This window comes from Carassius gibelio, chromosome B22 (genome assembly GCF_023724105.1).
Source record: "Carassius gibelio isolate Cgi1373 ecotype wild population from Czech Republic chromosome B22, carGib1.2-hapl.c, whole genome shotgun sequence".
NCBI classification, from domain to species: Eukaryota; Metazoa; Chordata; class Actinopteri; order Cypriniformes; family Cyprinidae; genus Carassius; species Carassius gibelio.
The window spans coordinates 4071911-4089198 of NC_068417.1; the positions used below are offsets into that span (position 1 = coordinate 4071911).

Consider the following 17288-nt stretch of genomic DNA (forward strand, 5'->3'; position numbering starts at 1 on the left):
AATATCTCAGAATTATAAAAAAAATTTTTTTTTACGAAAAATACAATAAAAACACATTAATCATTAATGTATATATATAATATCATAATATGTTTAATATAAATATAATTCAATCAAAATACTTTCTTTAAATATTTATTATTTATTCTAATCTTTGACAGTGCCACAAAAACAAACAAACGATTTCTTTATATGGATCGGGTCAGTGTCAGTGTGATTCTTAATTTTGATCATTGTTATTACGTACGTACATATATATCAAAGTTGTTTAATTTAACTATAATTTTCTTCACTTCTAATGTTAATTAACCGATGAAATAACCAGTACAAATACAATATAACATCAAGAAATACATAACGGCAGCCAGGGGGAAGAAAACTCCAATAAAACCCAAATAAAGCGATACAAAATTTTAATGTTTAATAATATTATTTATAATATTTGTGATTTATAATAAATGCAAAAAGTTATATATATATATATAACTTTTTGCATTTATTATAAATCACAAATATTATAAATACATACATATACATATAAATCAGCGTGTTTATATCATCTGTTTTACATAGTCTATGACTATATATATATATATATATATATATATATATATATATATATATATATATATATATATATATATATATATATATATATTAGTCATAGACTATATAAAACAGATGGTACAAACACGCTGATAAGGGGTCGGGCGCGTCATCGATGTGGGCGTGGCTAGCTTGCTCGTTCACAGCTTAGGATCACTGACAGTGATCGGAGTCAGTCAGACTCCGTGAGAGAGTGTGTGTGAGTGAGTGTGTGTGAGAGTGTGTGAGTGTGTGAAGAAGAGCAGACATGAACAGAGACAAGAGGAGGACAGAACCACCGCAGACTCCCGCCGACAGTGAGTACACACACACACACACACATGCGCGCGCGCGTCTCTTCTCCAGATCTAACGGTTTTTATTCCGAGAGAGAATCCTCACTGAACACATTCAGCGGTTTTGTGTTGAAGAAGACATGTTCATTGCGTATATGTAGCTTCTCGAGTGTTCATGTGCTCTTAAAGTTGATTAAAGTCACGTTTTGATGCGTTCTTCCAGTTGGGCCACTTAATGGAGTTAACACACACACACACACACACACACACACACACAGACACACACACACACACAGACACACACACACACACACACGCACACACAGACACACACAGTAAGTTTCTGTAAGCACCTTCTTCAGTGTGTGACAGATAAATGTCTTTTGTTGTAGAAGTGAGACTTAAGACAGTGTCTCATTTCTCTTTTACACAGACACACATACACACACACCCTCCCTCACACACAAACACACACAAACACACACACACACACACACACACACACACACACACACACACTCTTTAAATCTCTCTTGACCTGTAATTGTTTGGCGTTGTACATCTGGTTAGTAATGCTGAAAACGAAAGCAATGATTCAGTCCTGAATTCCTGAGAATTTCCCAACATGGAATGACCCAATAATGATCCCAAACTCTCTGTGTGTGTGTGTGTGTGTGTGTGTCTCTCTCTCTCTGTGTGTGTGTGTGTGTGTCCAGCTGATATCCTGATGGACATGGATCAAGGAGCCTTGAAGAAGTTCAGCTCCATGTTCTCTTCACTTCAGGAGAAACTGCACAGAACCAGTGAGTCACACACAACAAACAGACCGAATCACAACAACACGCTAATAACTGATACACATCTGAATGAATCATAATAACACACTAATAACTGACACACAATAACTGACACACAACAGACCGAATCACAACAACACGCTAATAACTGAGAGATAGATAGATATACTCCCAAACCCAGCCCTACTTCTAATGCATAGTTTAATTAATCAATCATTATTATTAATAATTAATTACCGTGTGTATTACATATATACACCCTAACACTAATTGTATTAATTAAATATTATATATTTTAAAATATATATATGTATTTTAATATTTATGAGTATTATGAAATATTTAAATGTGACATTTTTATGTTTTTAAATAATATTATAATTATGATGTTTTAATAAATATATAATATTTATTTTACTATTTATTTATGAGTATTAGGAAAATGTAAATAACATATAAATATATTAAAAAAATCCATTGTAGGTTAAAAATACATAAACGTATTAATATTTTTATATATATTGTACCCTAAAAAAAAACTAACCCTTAGATAATTAAATAAATAAATGTGTAATATGTACCTTTTATATAGATTTATTGAAGAGCATTGTGAAAAATGTTAACTAAAATATTTTAATAAAAAAAATAAAAAAAAATATATATATATATTTTAATAAAAAAAAAAAAAAAAATAAAAAAAAAAAAAAAAATATATATATATATATATATATATATATATATATATATATATACCTAAATAAATACAAATTATATATATATATAGTTGTAATTTGTGTCGTTTTTGTAGGGTTCAAAAGATTAAATATTCATGCATAAATGTGAATGTTTAATAAAACTGTAGGTTTTGCATCATGCTTAATTCAAATATAATTCAAATGATGTAATTTAATATATCTATGTTCATATGTTTTTCATTAATGCTAAATATAGGTTTTTAACAAATATTCACAGTTTTAGTATTGGTATAAATATTATATAAAATGAATAGAGAGATATGAACCATGCATCAGTTTGTGGTTTGATCTCTGTCAGCGTGAGCAGAGCCCGTGCTGCTGAAGGGTAACACGTGTGTGTGTGTGTGTGTGTGAGGATAATGCCGAGTGTGTCTGTGTTAAAGTGAGCTGTTATTGTCCACGAGGAGCCGATGTTCAGTTGCTGCTCTGTTCTCTGATGTCTGAGGTTGTTTCCTCTGAGGTTTCCAGCACAAAGCGCATCTGTGATCATCTCACCTCCTCATTGTTCTGCCTGTGGTCTGCCAGTGGACTGTTTCTCAGAAGAGTCTGTCCTTAAATGTCATGTGTGTGTGTGTGTGTGTGTGTGTGTGTGTCAGAGCGCAGCGCGTCTGATCCCGGCGTGTACACGGACGCAGCGCCTCCTGCTGGACGCAGTCACTCGGGTCAGCTCTTCTTCGAGTATCTGCTGGTGGTCAGTCTGAGGAAGAAGAGGAACGAGGAAGGGTACGAGCCCCACATCACCTACCAGTTCCCCAAGGTCAGACACACACACACACACACACACACACACACAGAGACACACACACAGAGACACACTCACACACACACGTTTTGAAGAATGGGGACGTGGCGTAATACCTGTGTCATAATACAGATTTGTGTCCTCATATGTGTTACAAACACAAACACACACACTCTCTCTCTCTCACACACACTCACTCACACACACACACACACACACACACACACACACACACATACACACTCTCTCTCACACACACTCTCTCTCACACACACTCACTCACACACACACACACACACACACACACACACACACACACAGAGTAGAGATCGACTGATATATTAATTTACCGATATTTCCCCCGATATTTAAGTATTTGATCATAACCGGATATCGTTTTTGTAATATCGGCTTCACCGATAATCGCCACAGCATCTAACTTTTAACAAGATTCACTTGTCTAAAACATCCTAAATTGTGTCAACATTTACTATATAACCATCATTTGGCTAATAAACATAATTTGTCTAATAAACATGTCAATAAATACAACTCTATAGATAACGCTTATTGTTAATATTAGTGTTGTTCCTGTTGATGCTTTTTATAAATAAATATACAGATTAAATTTACTAAGAAAGACTTATTTTGACTGAAAAGAGGAAAAACCAAAGTGAAGTATGTTCTTTCTTCACTCAGTCTTGTATTTACTTTATAACAGTTAATAAATATCGGTTCTGCATATCGGTTATCGGACACATAAACATGCGAATAATTACTATCGGTTATAAATAAAAATCAATATCGGTCGATCACTAACACAGAGACACACACACTCACTCACTCACACAAACACATACACAAATATTTAAAATATATAATCGGCTTAAAACCCATCTCTTCCATCTTTATTTGATCCTCTAACTCCAGCACTCTCTATTCTAATTCTATTCTTCTATTAAAAACTATTAGACGTGTACTCTATTCATTTACTAACTGCTTGTTTCTCAACAAAAATAAATAAATAAACTAACACTAGCAAAAGCAAAACAAGCTTCTAACAGCAGCTTGCAAGACTTTGTAAGTCGCTTTGAGTAAAAGCATCTGTGAAATGACTAAATGTAAATGTATTTATTATAAATTTAAATGTGCAAATATAAATAAATCAGGAAATGAAAAATGATTCATAAATATTTTAAAAATGTATATGTTTTATATTTATGAATAAAATATAATCTTGATGTATAATATGGAAAGTTTTAAAAGTACTGTGTGTATTGTGTATTGTGTGTGTGTGTGTGTAGCGTGAGGCGATGGGCCGTCTGCAGCGAGAGGAAGAGGAGAAGTGCATGAAGGCTGCTCATCTCTTCTGCTTCCCAGAGGGAATCAACTGGGCTCCTCTGACCCAGTACAAGAGGTGCGCACACACACACACACACACACACACACTCGTTCGGTGTGACACTCTCACCTCCGCTGTAACCACACTCATGCATCTTTCACGCTTGTGCACACTGAAGCTGATGGAAACAGGAAACACATGCTGGAGCTGCCAGAGGGGTTCATCAAACACAACTGACTCTGATTACTGTTAAGCCCCTCTCACACTGCCATTCCGGCAAATACACGGGTAATGTGTTCCTGCAATTGTTCCCGGGTCGCTAGATTCTGCACTTTCACACTGCCAGTGATGACCCGGGATATGCTCATGCTTTCACACACAACCCGTGAAGATCCTGTAACAACACGTGACATCAGCGCGTGACGTGTAATGTACGAGTCGACAACGCTAGGCGCGTTATACTTTCACTGGAGCAAGCAAACGATCTCAGCGTCAGCGCAGAAAGTGAGGAAGAAGAAACTGATCTCTGCTTCATTACAGTTTGCACATATTTTTTTGTCTCGAACATTGATCTTCCTTCAAAACAGCCGGTAAAAGAGTCACGCGATAACACGCATCATCACTGCGACACGGCATTAGATCTGGCTTTCACACAGATGGCGACCCGGCAATGTTCCGGTAATATGCCGGGTCCGACGTGCAGTGTGAAAGGGGCTTTAGTGATCTCAACTGATTGAGACAAACATTCACTCATGAACACAGCAGATATGAAGAGTCATCAATCACTCGAGCAGAAAACCACAGACCTTCTCTGACTGACTCTCTGAGTGAATCTCTGACTGAGTGAATCACTGACTGAGTGAATCTCTGACTGAGTGACTCTCTGAGTGAGTGAATCTCTGACTGACTCTGAGTGACTCTCTGACTGAGTGAATCACTGACTGACTCTTAAGTGACTCTCCGAGTGAATCTGACAGTGTCTTGCAATGTTTAAAGTGAAAGCGCAGCAGTGTGTGTGAGCGTCTCTGACTGTGTGTTGGTGTAACGCTGATGATTGGTTGACTCTCTGCAGCGAGACGTTCTCGTTCGTTCTGACTGAAGTGGATGGCAGCCGGAGGAACGGATACTGCAGGAGACTGCTGGTGAACCTCAGCATCATCACACAATATTCACAGTCATAATAACAGTTATAGTAAAAAAGAATAATTATTACATTTATAATGAACAACGTTATCATTGTGATGTTTTTAGCCGGCTGGCCACGGCGCTCGTGTTCCAGAGGCGTACTGCATCATCAGCCATGTGGCATGTTTCGGACTCTTCTCAAAGGTGAGGACACATGCACACACACACTCCTGCGCACACTCTCACATGCACACTTGCGTGCACACTCACACACACACTCTCACACACACACACACACTCTCTCGCGCACTCTTGAGGGAACACTTGCTTCACACACTTTCGCGTGCACACTCTTGATCACACTTTTACATGCACTCTCACACTCACACTTTCACATGCAAACTCATGTGCAGACTGACACACACACTCTTGCGCACAATCTCACATGCACACTCTTTCACACACACACAAACACACACTCTTACACGCACTCTTACCCTCACACACACATTTACTCCCTCTTAAGTGAACACTCTTGTGCGCACACTCTCCCTCTCTCACACACTTGTGTGCACTCCTGTGCACACTCACACACACACACACACACACTCTCTCGTGCACTCTAGAGTGAACACTTGCTTGTAGACACAGACTCACTCTCGCATGCACACTCTTGTGCACACTCACTCTCCCTTGTGCACTCTTGTGTGCATTCTTGTGCACACTCACACACACTCTCTCTTGCACACTCTTGCGTGCACACTCTTGTGCACACTCTCTCTCTCTCGCGCACTCTCTATCTCTTTCACACTATTGCGTGCACACTCTTGTGCGCACACACTCTCTCTTGCATGCACTCATGTTTTTGTGTGCACTCACACACACTCTGTCTCTCTTGCGCACTCTTGCGTGCAGATTCTTGTGCGCACTCACACACACTGTCTCTCTTGCACACTCTTGCATGCACACTCTTGTGCACACTCACACACACTCTCTTGCACACTCTTGCATGCACACTCTTGTGCGCACTCACACACTCTTGCGCACTCTTGCATGCACACTCTTGTGCGCACTCACACACTCTTGCGCACTCTTGCATGCACACTCACACTCTCTCTGGCGCACTCTTGCATGCACACTTGTGCACACTCACACACTCTCTCTTGCACACTCTTGTACACGCTCTCTCTCTCACACACACACACACACTCTCTCTCTCTTGCACACTCTTGTGCACACTCACACACACTCTCTCTTGCACTCTTGCGTGCACACTCTTGTGCACACTCTCTATCTCTTTCACACTATTGCGTGCACACTCTTGTGCGCACACACTCTCTCTTGCATGCACTCATGTTTTTGTGTGCACTCACACACACTCTGTCTCTCTTGCGCACTCTTGCATGCACACTCTTGTGCACACTCACACACTCTCTCTTGCACACTCTTGTACCCGCTCTCTCTCTCACACACACACGCTCTCTTTTGTGCTCTCATGCGTGCACACTCACATACACTCTCACACACTCCTCAGCACTGACGTCTGTGTGTGTTTGTGCAGATCTTCGACGAGGTGGAGAAGCGCAGGCAGATCTCTAAAGCCATGATCTATCCGTTCATGCAGAGCCTGCGGGAGGCACCGTTGCCCTCGCCCGGAAACACCGTCACCATCACCAGCTTCATCCCTGACGCCGGCACAGAGGTGTGTGAGGCTCTAATTCTGACTCTGTGTGAACACTAATGACTCAGATCTGATTTTGCCTCTGCTCTCAGATCATCAGTCTGACGCGGCCGGCCGAGTCCTGGCTCGAACACGTGGACTTCCGCACGCTCTTCCGCTGCCTGAGCGACGAGGAGGTGCTGATGGTGTTCGCTGCCACTGTCATGGAGCGACAGATCATCTTCATCTCTGAGGAGCTCAGGTGAGCAGCGCAGCCAATCAGAGCGCAGCGCAGAGAGGGGGCGTTTATTCAGATTTATACTAGGCACAATCATTAATCACGTCTCATATTAGAATGTTTAAAATACTAAACTGTAAAAAATAAAAGAATTTAACGACATGTAACGTTACATATATATTTAAAATATTTGATTAAATATACATTTTAATGATTAAAAGAAATACTTGGTGGAAAACAGTTTTCTATTATTTCATAATAGAATATGTAAAAAAATAATAGTTAAAAAGATATATGAGAATATGTATTATTTAATATATATTACAGAATATTGAATAACTGTGTAGTATTTAGAAATTATAAGAAAATATTCAAACTTAAAAGCACATAAATTGTTTTTTATAGTTCCTTTTGAGATTAATTCATTATAATATTTATACTTATAATAATCAATATCTGTTAAATAACAATATTCATATTTGAATATGTAATACTGATTTAAAAATATAGAAACTTTTATTAATTCAATATGTGATATTTAATATGTATTATATGAATAATAAATAATAATATTTATTTTATTTAGCTAATAATTAAATATGATGATATATTCATGTTAAAACGATTAAATCACAAAAATACATATTTTTATGTAAAATGTAATTGTTACATGATTTTAAATATTCTTTAGAGGTTAGAATGATTACAATAATTTTAAAATAATAAAATGTGTGTGTGTGTGTGTGTGTGTGTGTGTGCAGCACTCTGTCGCAGGTTCTGCACGCTGTGACTGCTCTGCTGTATCCGTTCGTGTGGCAGCACACGTTCATATCAATCGTTCCTACGGTCCTGATCGACGTGTGTGCCGCGCCGACACCATACCTGCTGGGAGTCCAGAAGAGCCTGCTGGAGCAGCTGACCGACCACACACACGTGAGTCTCACACACACACACACACACACACGCTACAGGCATTAACTACCAATGATATCTTTACTGAACATGCTGTTGATTCTGTGTTTGTGTCTCTCAGCTGATGATTGTTGATCTGTCACCTGGAGCAGAAACTAAATTCATTAACAGAGTGAGTCTCTCACACACACACACACACACACTCATGCTCTGATTTCATTTGCTCTCATTAAGTTTCACATGAGTCTCGTTACTCTGTTTGCTCGTTGCTTCATCCACACAGAAGTGCACTAATGACTCAGGAGCAGATGACTTTAAAAGTAATCCATTAGTTTGTTACTGATGACCGATTACGAGAGGAAAACTGTAGTCAGTGATGGAATCTAGTTTACTCATTTCAGCTCATGTAATCTGACTGCTTTCCATCTGACGTGTTTCACACTTAGCATTGAATCAGTACGCTAGCGCCGTCCTAATGTCCCAGAAACGATTGTGTGATTTCAGATTGGAGACGAGGAGTCGCTGCTGCCTGCTAAACTGAAGGAGGAGCTGCTGACGCAACTGTCTGCGCGCAAACACGACGCCTGTGAGTTCAGCTCAGGGGGACCACCACGCTAGCCACTTTAATCAAATCAGCTTTAATAAAACAAGCACATACCAAACTGCTAAACTGATTTGCTCATGAAATTGGGCTTTTATAGAGAAACAAATGCGCATCGCTGGAAAAGGGCTCAATAATTGTTTCATCTTGATTACTGTATTTAATAACCGTTGGAGGCCGAATCCTGAAGTGTAAGTGGATGAAGTGCACAGCCAGTGTATGATCATCTTCCTGATGTGTGTGTGTGTTCTGGCAGCGACGGAGGAGCTCAACCGGCTGGTGTCGGAGGCCTTCCTGTCCGTCTTCGTCCGGAGCGTGGGTCACTTCTCACAGCACTTCAGGAGGAGCGGGAACTCACGCCAGTTCCACAAGAAGAGCTTCCTGAAGGCCGTGGACCACAAGTCACACCGCGACTTCGTCAAACTCTTCATCCAGACGCAGATGTTCGATCTGTTCATTCAGGAGGAGGAAGCGCAGCTCAACCCTAACGGTACATGCAGCTTCTTTTTTAACTTGATGGGACCTAGATTTGACTGAAATCATCTGTTTTTAGGCTACATCATTTCTCTCAACTTTGGCAAATATTTTGGCGAAGTTATTAATATAAGTGAATGGGTCTTTAACAATGTTTTCAAAACGTTAGCGAAAAATGTTATCTGACAGAAGATTCAGGGAATACATTCGAAAGTAACAGTAGCAATGTTTTTTCAAAATGATGAAATGGAATGTTCACGTAACGTTAGTATAACCAACCGTTTTTAAAACGTTTAAAAAACTGGAAATCTTTTCAACATTCCGAAATAAAAATGTTGTTATGGGAAAAAATTGCGAAACATTCTTAAAATATATTTATGTTAGCTAAGATGTCGCTTTATTTTACTACTTGAGTCTAATAGCGTTTTAACGGACGAATATGTTTTCGGACAGCCTTTTTAACGCTACATTATAAGTATTTATAAAGTGGTTCAATTTATTAAGCTTGTTTACAAATAAAGATAATTGCAATTTTTTTTTTTTATCTTCTCTCGCAATTCTAACTTTTTTTGTTGGTAATTCTTCACATTTTCGAGATATCAAGTCAGAATCGCAAGATATTAACTCACTATTCTGAGAAGTAGAAATTATTTTAACCAAAGTTTTTATTTATTTTAATTAATTGCTTGACAGCACTAGTTAAAAATCATGACGTAATATTAGCGCATGCGCTGAAACCCCAGTGACTTCTGTGGATTTCCTCTGTGTTATTAGTATTTCTAATCACAGTCTGTTTCTCCTGTAGTGTTCTTCCACAGGAAGGTGTTGGAGTATCACGAGAGGAAGAAGAAGGAGAAGACGAAGACTGGATGGGTGCGAGGTGTGGTGGTTTAGGATGTCTTCACCTTCGTTCAGTGTTACCTTCCTCTCAACCTTTCCTTATTAACATGCTTCAAACATTCTGTCAGTATTTAATGCTGTTTATTTGTACGCCGTTTTAACATAATAACACATATAAAGTGAACTGATACACGTTAGTTTGAGAGTTCCCTAAGTGATTTGAAACAGGAACACGTCTAGCTCATATTTGACCTTGTTAAAGCTGAAATTATAGGAAAAAAGACTTATACAGTTTTAGTGTAATTTCCATTATTCTGGCTGTTTCATGTTTGTGTGTTTTGTATTTTGTGTTATTTTCAGTGGTGATTCTCATTTACTGTAATTTTTGTAGTATTGCAGTCATTACAATAAACATTTTATTTAAATCATTGAAAAACTAATGTTATGTACTTGTTTTTCCTGATGAAATATGAGCCAGAAATTTTTTTTTTACATAAAACTCACCCACCAACTTTAATAATCACAGAAGGTTTTACAGTTAAAATATTTCTAGAACAGACCATAAAACTTATCCAACATTTTTACAACATAAAACAAGAAGTGTAATAAACCTGGGGCCTGTTCTATAAAACAAGTTTACACAAATAAGCCAGGCTTATTTCAGTTAGCCCGACTTATTTAGTACCAAATAAACTGACGATAAGTCAGACTAACCAATTTAAACTTGGGGCCTGTTCCATAAAACAAGTTTACACAAATAAGCCAGGCTTATTTCAGTTAGCCCGACTTATTTAGTAGCAAATAATCTGACGATAAATCAGACTAACCGATTTAAACTTGGGGCCTGTTCCATAAAACAAGTTTACACAAATAAGCCAGGCTTATTTCAGTTAGCCCGACTTATTTAGTAGCAAATAATCTGACGATAAATCAGACTAACCGATTTAAACTTGGGGCCTGTTCCAGAAAACAAGTTTACACAAATAAGCCAGGCTTATTTCAGTTAGCCCGACTTATTTAGTAGCAAATAATCTGACGATAAGTCAGACTAACCGATTTAAACTTGGGGCCTGTTCCATAAAACAAGTTTACATAAATAAGCCAGGCTTATTTCAGTTAGCCCGATTTATTTAGTAGCAAATAATCTGACGATAAATCAGACTAACCGATTTAAACTTGGGGCCTGTTCCAGAAAACAAGTTTACATAAATAAGCCAGGCTTATTTCAGTTAGCCCGACTTATTTAGTACCAAATAATCTGACGATAAGTCAGACTAACCGATATAAACTTGGGGCCTGTTCCAGAAAACAAGTTTACACAAATAAGCCAGGCTTATTTCAGTTAGCCCAATTTATTTAGTAGCAAATAATCTGACGATAAGTCAGACTAACCGATTTAAACTTGGGGCCTGTTCCATAAAACAAGTTTACATAAATAAACCAGGCTTATTTCAGTTAGCCCGATTTATTTAGTAGCAAATAATCTGACGATAAATCAGACTAACCGATTTAATCTTGGGGCCTGTTCCAGAAAACAAGTTTACATAAATAAGCCAGGCTTATTTCAGTTAGCCCGACTTATTTAGTACCAAATAATCTGACGATAAGTCAGACTAACCGATATAAACTTGGGGCCTGTTCCATAAAATAAATTTAGATAAATAACCCAGGCTTATTTCAGTTAGCCCGACTTATTTAGTAACAAATAATCTGACGATAAGTCAGACTAACTGATTTAAGCCTGGCTTATTTAGCAAACTTGTTTTATGAAACAGGCCCCTACTGTATTTGATTAATAAATGCTTTAGTTAGAGCAATAGTTAGTTGTGTGAATGTTGTACAAACGTTGTCTAAATGTTAGTATGAAGTTTCCAGAGCTTGGAGTGTCCTCTGCTGGAGCCTGTCAGTCTCTGCTCCTCGTCTGGAGCGTCTTCTCCTCGTCAGATGCTGCCGGCGAGCAGCGGAGACGTCTCTGAATGCCGAGTGTGGTGCGAATCGTACAGGTGTTCGCTCTGGAGCTGCGCCTCCGCTCGCAGGTTGATCTTCTGCAGACAGAAACACACAGAGCTGGCTCACTGATTGCATGTGATCTGGATTATGCAATCAGATGACAAAATCTATATTCTTGTAATGAGATTAAATTACATTAACTCTTTAATATCGTCTGATGTGAGATGCTTTACCTTGAAGTCTCGTATGTAGGTGAGGAAGAAGCTGATGAAGGACAGAGCGAGAGACCATTCAGAGATAGTGCTGACGATGTGTGGCAGATAACCCTAAAAAAGAAAAACAATCAGAGACTGACTCGAGATGCAATCCTAGCAGTGAAATAACACACTCACGGGTTCTCCAGGCGTCCAGTGCAGCTTCTGGTTGACCTCGGTTCCTGCCAGAGTCCAGTACATGATGACCGACGACACAAACACTGAGCGAATCAAGGAAGCAACCGACAACGCTAAAACCTGTTTAAAGGGATAATTCACCCCAAAAATGTGTGTTTTTTTTGGGTTTGGAACAACACGAGAGTAATAAATGACAGAATTTCCATTTTTGGGGTGAACTGTTGTTTTAAGGATACTGCTGATGATGCTGGAGAAGGTCCAGATGCAGACGCTCATCCGCGTCCAGAAGATGTTTTTGCTGTGGATGTGCGGCTGCATGCGATGCGACAGCAGCGTCTGGACCAGGATGTACAGAGCACCCACGCCGAACGTCAGCATGGCACCCACCAGATGCATCGCGAACAGAGTGGTTTTCTGAGGAAGACACGGCACACAGTTAATGCTCAGAGCGAAGATTCAGTGCAGTAAACATTTTAACTGGAATCAATGGCTGTAAATTAGTAAAACATTTTATTAACATGCTAGCAATGCAACGATGCACATTTTTGTTTGTGCGTTGGAATGCAAAAATTAGACAAAACTTTAATGCCAACATTTGGTGCAAAAATTCAGTGAGATAAACAGTTTGATTTGAACGAATGGCTGTTGCGTATGATGAATATTCTCATGCAACCAATGCGACAATGCAACGTTTAGTTTTTTTGCGCATTGGTCTGAACACACAAATTGAAATCGAAAGTTGCATTTTAATTTGAATGAATTTGAGACTATCAAACATTCACACGCCCATGCAATGTTTTTTTTTTTTTTTGCATTGTTCCAAACAAACAAGTTGAATGCAAAAACCAGCCAGAATTTTCATGCAAATATTTGTTTAAAAATTCTGTGTGCTATACATTCAATGCAAGAGTGCAACATTTTCTTTGCGCATTGGTCCGAACGGACAAATCACATGCAAAAGTCTCACCAAATCTTCATGCACATTTGTGTGACTCTTAATTGCAATAATCATGTTAATTCAAATTAAATGCGTATTTTCAGACCAATGCGAACATTCCCATGCTGAAAATGCAGCATATTTATAAGATCTCTTTTTGAGACATTCGATTTGTGGACATGCAAAAATTTGTAGAGATGTTCCGATACCCTTTTTCTCTTCCCGATACCGATTCCGATACCTGGGCTCAGGGTATCGGCCGATACCGAGTACTGATCCGATACCTGGGTGTATATCTGTATATACAGCTGTATATACTACTAGCCCTGTGTAAATTGCTAGAATTTTTTTATGGTGTGCTTCAGACAGATCCCTCAATAAAACATGAACAAATACATGGTGAACTACTGTATTTATTACAGTATTTTTATTATCTAACATGAATTTGACAGTATTATTTATTTTCTTATGCAAAAAAGAACTTCAAATGCAGCCAAAAATCTAACACCGCAAACTAAAAAAGGTATTTAAGTTTTACAATATAACTGTATAAAAAAACTGCAACAAATAAGTCTAGGAATATAAAAAAAGATCTATTAATCAGATAATCTCTAACAAGTAAAAAACAAGTAAAAAACAAGCAACCATCTAGGCATAATTATTATTATTATAGAGATGTATTATTATTACTGTAGGCTACAACAGTAGCTTTATATATTGTCAATTTACTCATGTAAACCAAACATTTATTTTAATGGGCTGCCATGAAGATCTTTGAGTGTCTGTGTTTATGATATGACAGTATTCTCAAATGAAACGGTAAATTCTCATGAAGTGACGGTTTATGCGTTCGTGTCCTCATGACACACAGCAGAGACTACAAAACAGCGAGCTCTCGCGCATCTGTGCCAGTCACCCACAGAGATGTAGATTTTGCGGGAGTAATATTTAAATAGTATTTTGCAGTTTAATATTCACAGACACTAGTATATATTCGGCTACTGTCTGGAGCCCTGCGTTTTGACTTACACGGAAGCGACTGAACGCAGCTGCCGGTACTGAATATACTCGAGAGTCTGTAACTACCGGTACTACAGAGACATACTGCTAACCACTGATCTATAATATAGAAGCGGCTTCACTGTCTTTTGGCAGTTTAGAATGTGATGAGTGATCCAGTCATATATAGATCAGGGCTGCTAACGCGTTTTCATTTCTTCTTCGCTGCTCTAAACAGGGGTTGCTTGTGGCAACACAGCACAACTTCCTGTGTTTTCAATGCATTTTGAGCAGCGAAGAAGAACCGTGCAGCGGTTAGGCAAAGCTTGCGGTCATAACTAGGTCTTTTTTAAGAAAATGGTATCGGATCGGTATATGGGTTCATGTACTCGCCGATGCCGATGCCAGAATTTGTTGTGGTATCGGAGATATTTCCGATACTAGTATCGGAATCGGAACAACTCTAAAAATTTGGTGCAAAAATTAAATAATTTGATTTTTATTTATTTAAATTAATGTCTGTTAATGCGACAGCTTCGAACAACACAAAATTTGCATGCATCAATGCGACAAATTGAATGCACAAACCTAATTTTCAATCCGAACACACGTTTCAGTGTGAACAGGTTTTCTACGCTCAAAAACGTTGCGGTGTACGTACCTGGAAGTTTGCAACGACGCACATCCCCAGCGAACTTCCGCAGCCCAGAACGAACCCAAACAGATTGAGGCGGTTCAGACAGGTGTCGTTCACGTCCATGAGGGCATGAAGCTGCTTATATCGCACGTACATCGTAGCGACACCTGCAGGAGACATGCGGCACTACATCACAGGAACAGGGTTCATACACTGGACTAACAGTAAGATACAGAGGTCATTCAGTACCTAAAAACGCAGACACATTCAGCATGAGTCCAAACACGCATCGCTCCGGCGCCACCGTCCCCGTGTCACTGCAAACACAAAACAAAGGTCACTGGGAGGTCAGAGGTCACGGCGTCACATGACCACACCGGTCTGTGCTCACCTGATGTAGGGCACCAGCGGGTCCACGTGTCTCAGGAGGACGGCCGTGATATAAGCGAAGATGAAGGTGGCGGCGGTCCAGATGACCAGCGCCGCAGGCAAGACGCACAAACCCTCCTGAAACCACCACATGCCTAAAACACGCCTAAAACACGCCAAATATGATCAGTCAGCTGCGCTTCCTCTTCTCACCGCAGCAGAGCATCATGCATGAGTTTCTGCTTTCACTTCTGCTGTGAGGGAATGTCAATAAAACCATACACTCACTGAAACTAGAGAAAAGAGTCCAATTAAAAATGGGTTTTTAGTTTGATTAAACCATTAACACCGCTAACAGGGAACGTTCTCCAAACATGTTTTCGATGTTATGAACACGTACTCCAAGTATTAAATGAAACAAGATTACCAAATAAGCCAGGCTTAGTCTGAATAATTTTGAACCAAATCAACTGACAGTAAGTCAAACTAACTTGAGTCTAACTTTAGTAAGCCTGGCTTATTTGGTAAACTTGTTTTACGAAACAGTTGCATAAACTTAACAGCATAGTTAAGGATGTGTCTTAAGAACTGGTTTGACCAGATGCAAAGAGGAAATCAGTCCTACTTTTCAAATACAAATAAGACCAATCTACTTTTTCATAACTGAATTGTAAAACTTATTACCAGTGCAGAAAATAAAATATAAAAAAATGATGACTAACTTTTTAAAACTAGTCTAAATAGTTTATGAAACTGGCCCCCAATGGTCTTTAATATTGTCCTCAAAACATTAGCACTATATATATATATATATATATATATATATACACGTTACCTTCCTAAGTGTTTTAAATCACATTTTAAATTTCAGAGAATATTCAGAAGTAACGTTCCCATGTTTGCGCAATTTCTTTAACGTTTGAATAACTAATAAAAAAAAAAAAGTTTAATGTTTTGTTTGTACGTCATTCAGAAATAGCCTTTTCATCCGCTAAGTATTTCCAGAGATCTTAAGAATAAACAATATAAGTGGAATCCAGTCAAATTAAGCAACACGGATTTCTTTAGTTTCACTTTCTATTCCAAACAAAGAACATGTTGGTTTGAAAGCGCAGGTTATATTGTATTAATTTCTCTGTTTTGTCTTGGATTCTGTCAAATGTGTAAGTAATGATATGTAAAAAAAAAAATAACATTAAGATCACATCATGAGGAAAAGCTTAACGGTTAATTTAGTTACCTGTCAATCAAACAGACGATCGTCCTTGAGTCTGAAAAGTCATTGTAAATCTCCACAGAGTGACTCTTTCATTCTTTGATGTTGTAGATCCTTATATTCTCAGATTTGGTATTTATTTCATTTTAGTGCTGTTTATCTGCTGTGTCTCGCGCATTAACTCCCGCCGCTCACTTCCGCCCAAACTCACAAGACCCGACCAGCAGGAAAAACCCGGATGAGGAGCTGCTTTGCGGGTCACCAGCGCGGGAAAAATCCCCCTCAACGCGATATACACGTGGCATCTACACAGAGATGTTTTGATTTATTTAAATGTTATTTAAATGCAATCTTTCGGTTTTCAATTATTATTATTATTTTATTTTGGATTGTTGGACTATTTAAAATAGGAACTATAGGAA

General features: G+C 38.6%; 2 protein-coding genes across 5 annotated transcripts; one reads left to right on the top strand and one right to left on the bottom strand.

Moving 5' to 3' along the window:
• The first annotated feature begins 733 nt into the window (after positions 1–733).
• Positions 734–10802, top strand: dennd2db (DENN/MADD domain containing 2Db). Its single transcript, XM_052590009.1, has 13 exons — positions 734–902; positions 1597–1683; positions 3029–3189; positions 4479–4591; positions 5589–5658; positions 5768–5845; positions 7203–7343; positions 7415–7563; positions 8301–8472; positions 8573–8623; positions 8956–9037; positions 9309–9542; positions 10332–10802. Exons 1-13 carry the CDS (start codon positions 854–856, stop codon positions 10418–10420), a joined length of 1476 nt encoding a protein of 491 aa, XP_052445969.1. The 5' UTR covers positions 734–853; the 3' UTR covers positions 10421–10802.
• Positions 10798–17099, bottom strand: dram2b (DNA-damage regulated autophagy modulator 2b). 4 transcript variants are annotated; one of them, XR_008161321.1, is made up of 9 exons: positions 16891–17098; positions 15673–15816; positions 15531–15598; positions 15306–15448; positions 12945–13122; positions 12709–12791; positions 12550–12642; positions 11317–12411; positions 10798–10977 (listed from the first exon to the last, which is right to left on the bottom strand). XR_008161321.1 is itself a non-coding variant. In XM_052590011.1 (8 exons), exons 2-8 carry the CDS (start codon positions 15801–15803, stop codon positions 12307–12309), a joined length of 801 nt encoding a protein of 266 aa, XP_052445971.1. In that variant the 5' UTR covers positions 15804–15904; positions 16891–17099; the 3' UTR covers positions 10798–12306. The 4 variants fall into 4 exon arrangements, 2 of the variants coding, with proteins under 2 accessions (XP_052445971.1, XP_052445970.1); XR_008161320.1 differs by having other exon boundaries at positions 11091–12411; XM_052590011.1 differs by having other exon boundaries at positions 10798–12411; positions 15673–15904; positions 16891–17099.
• Between the last annotated feature and the right edge of the window lie 189 nt (positions 17100–17288).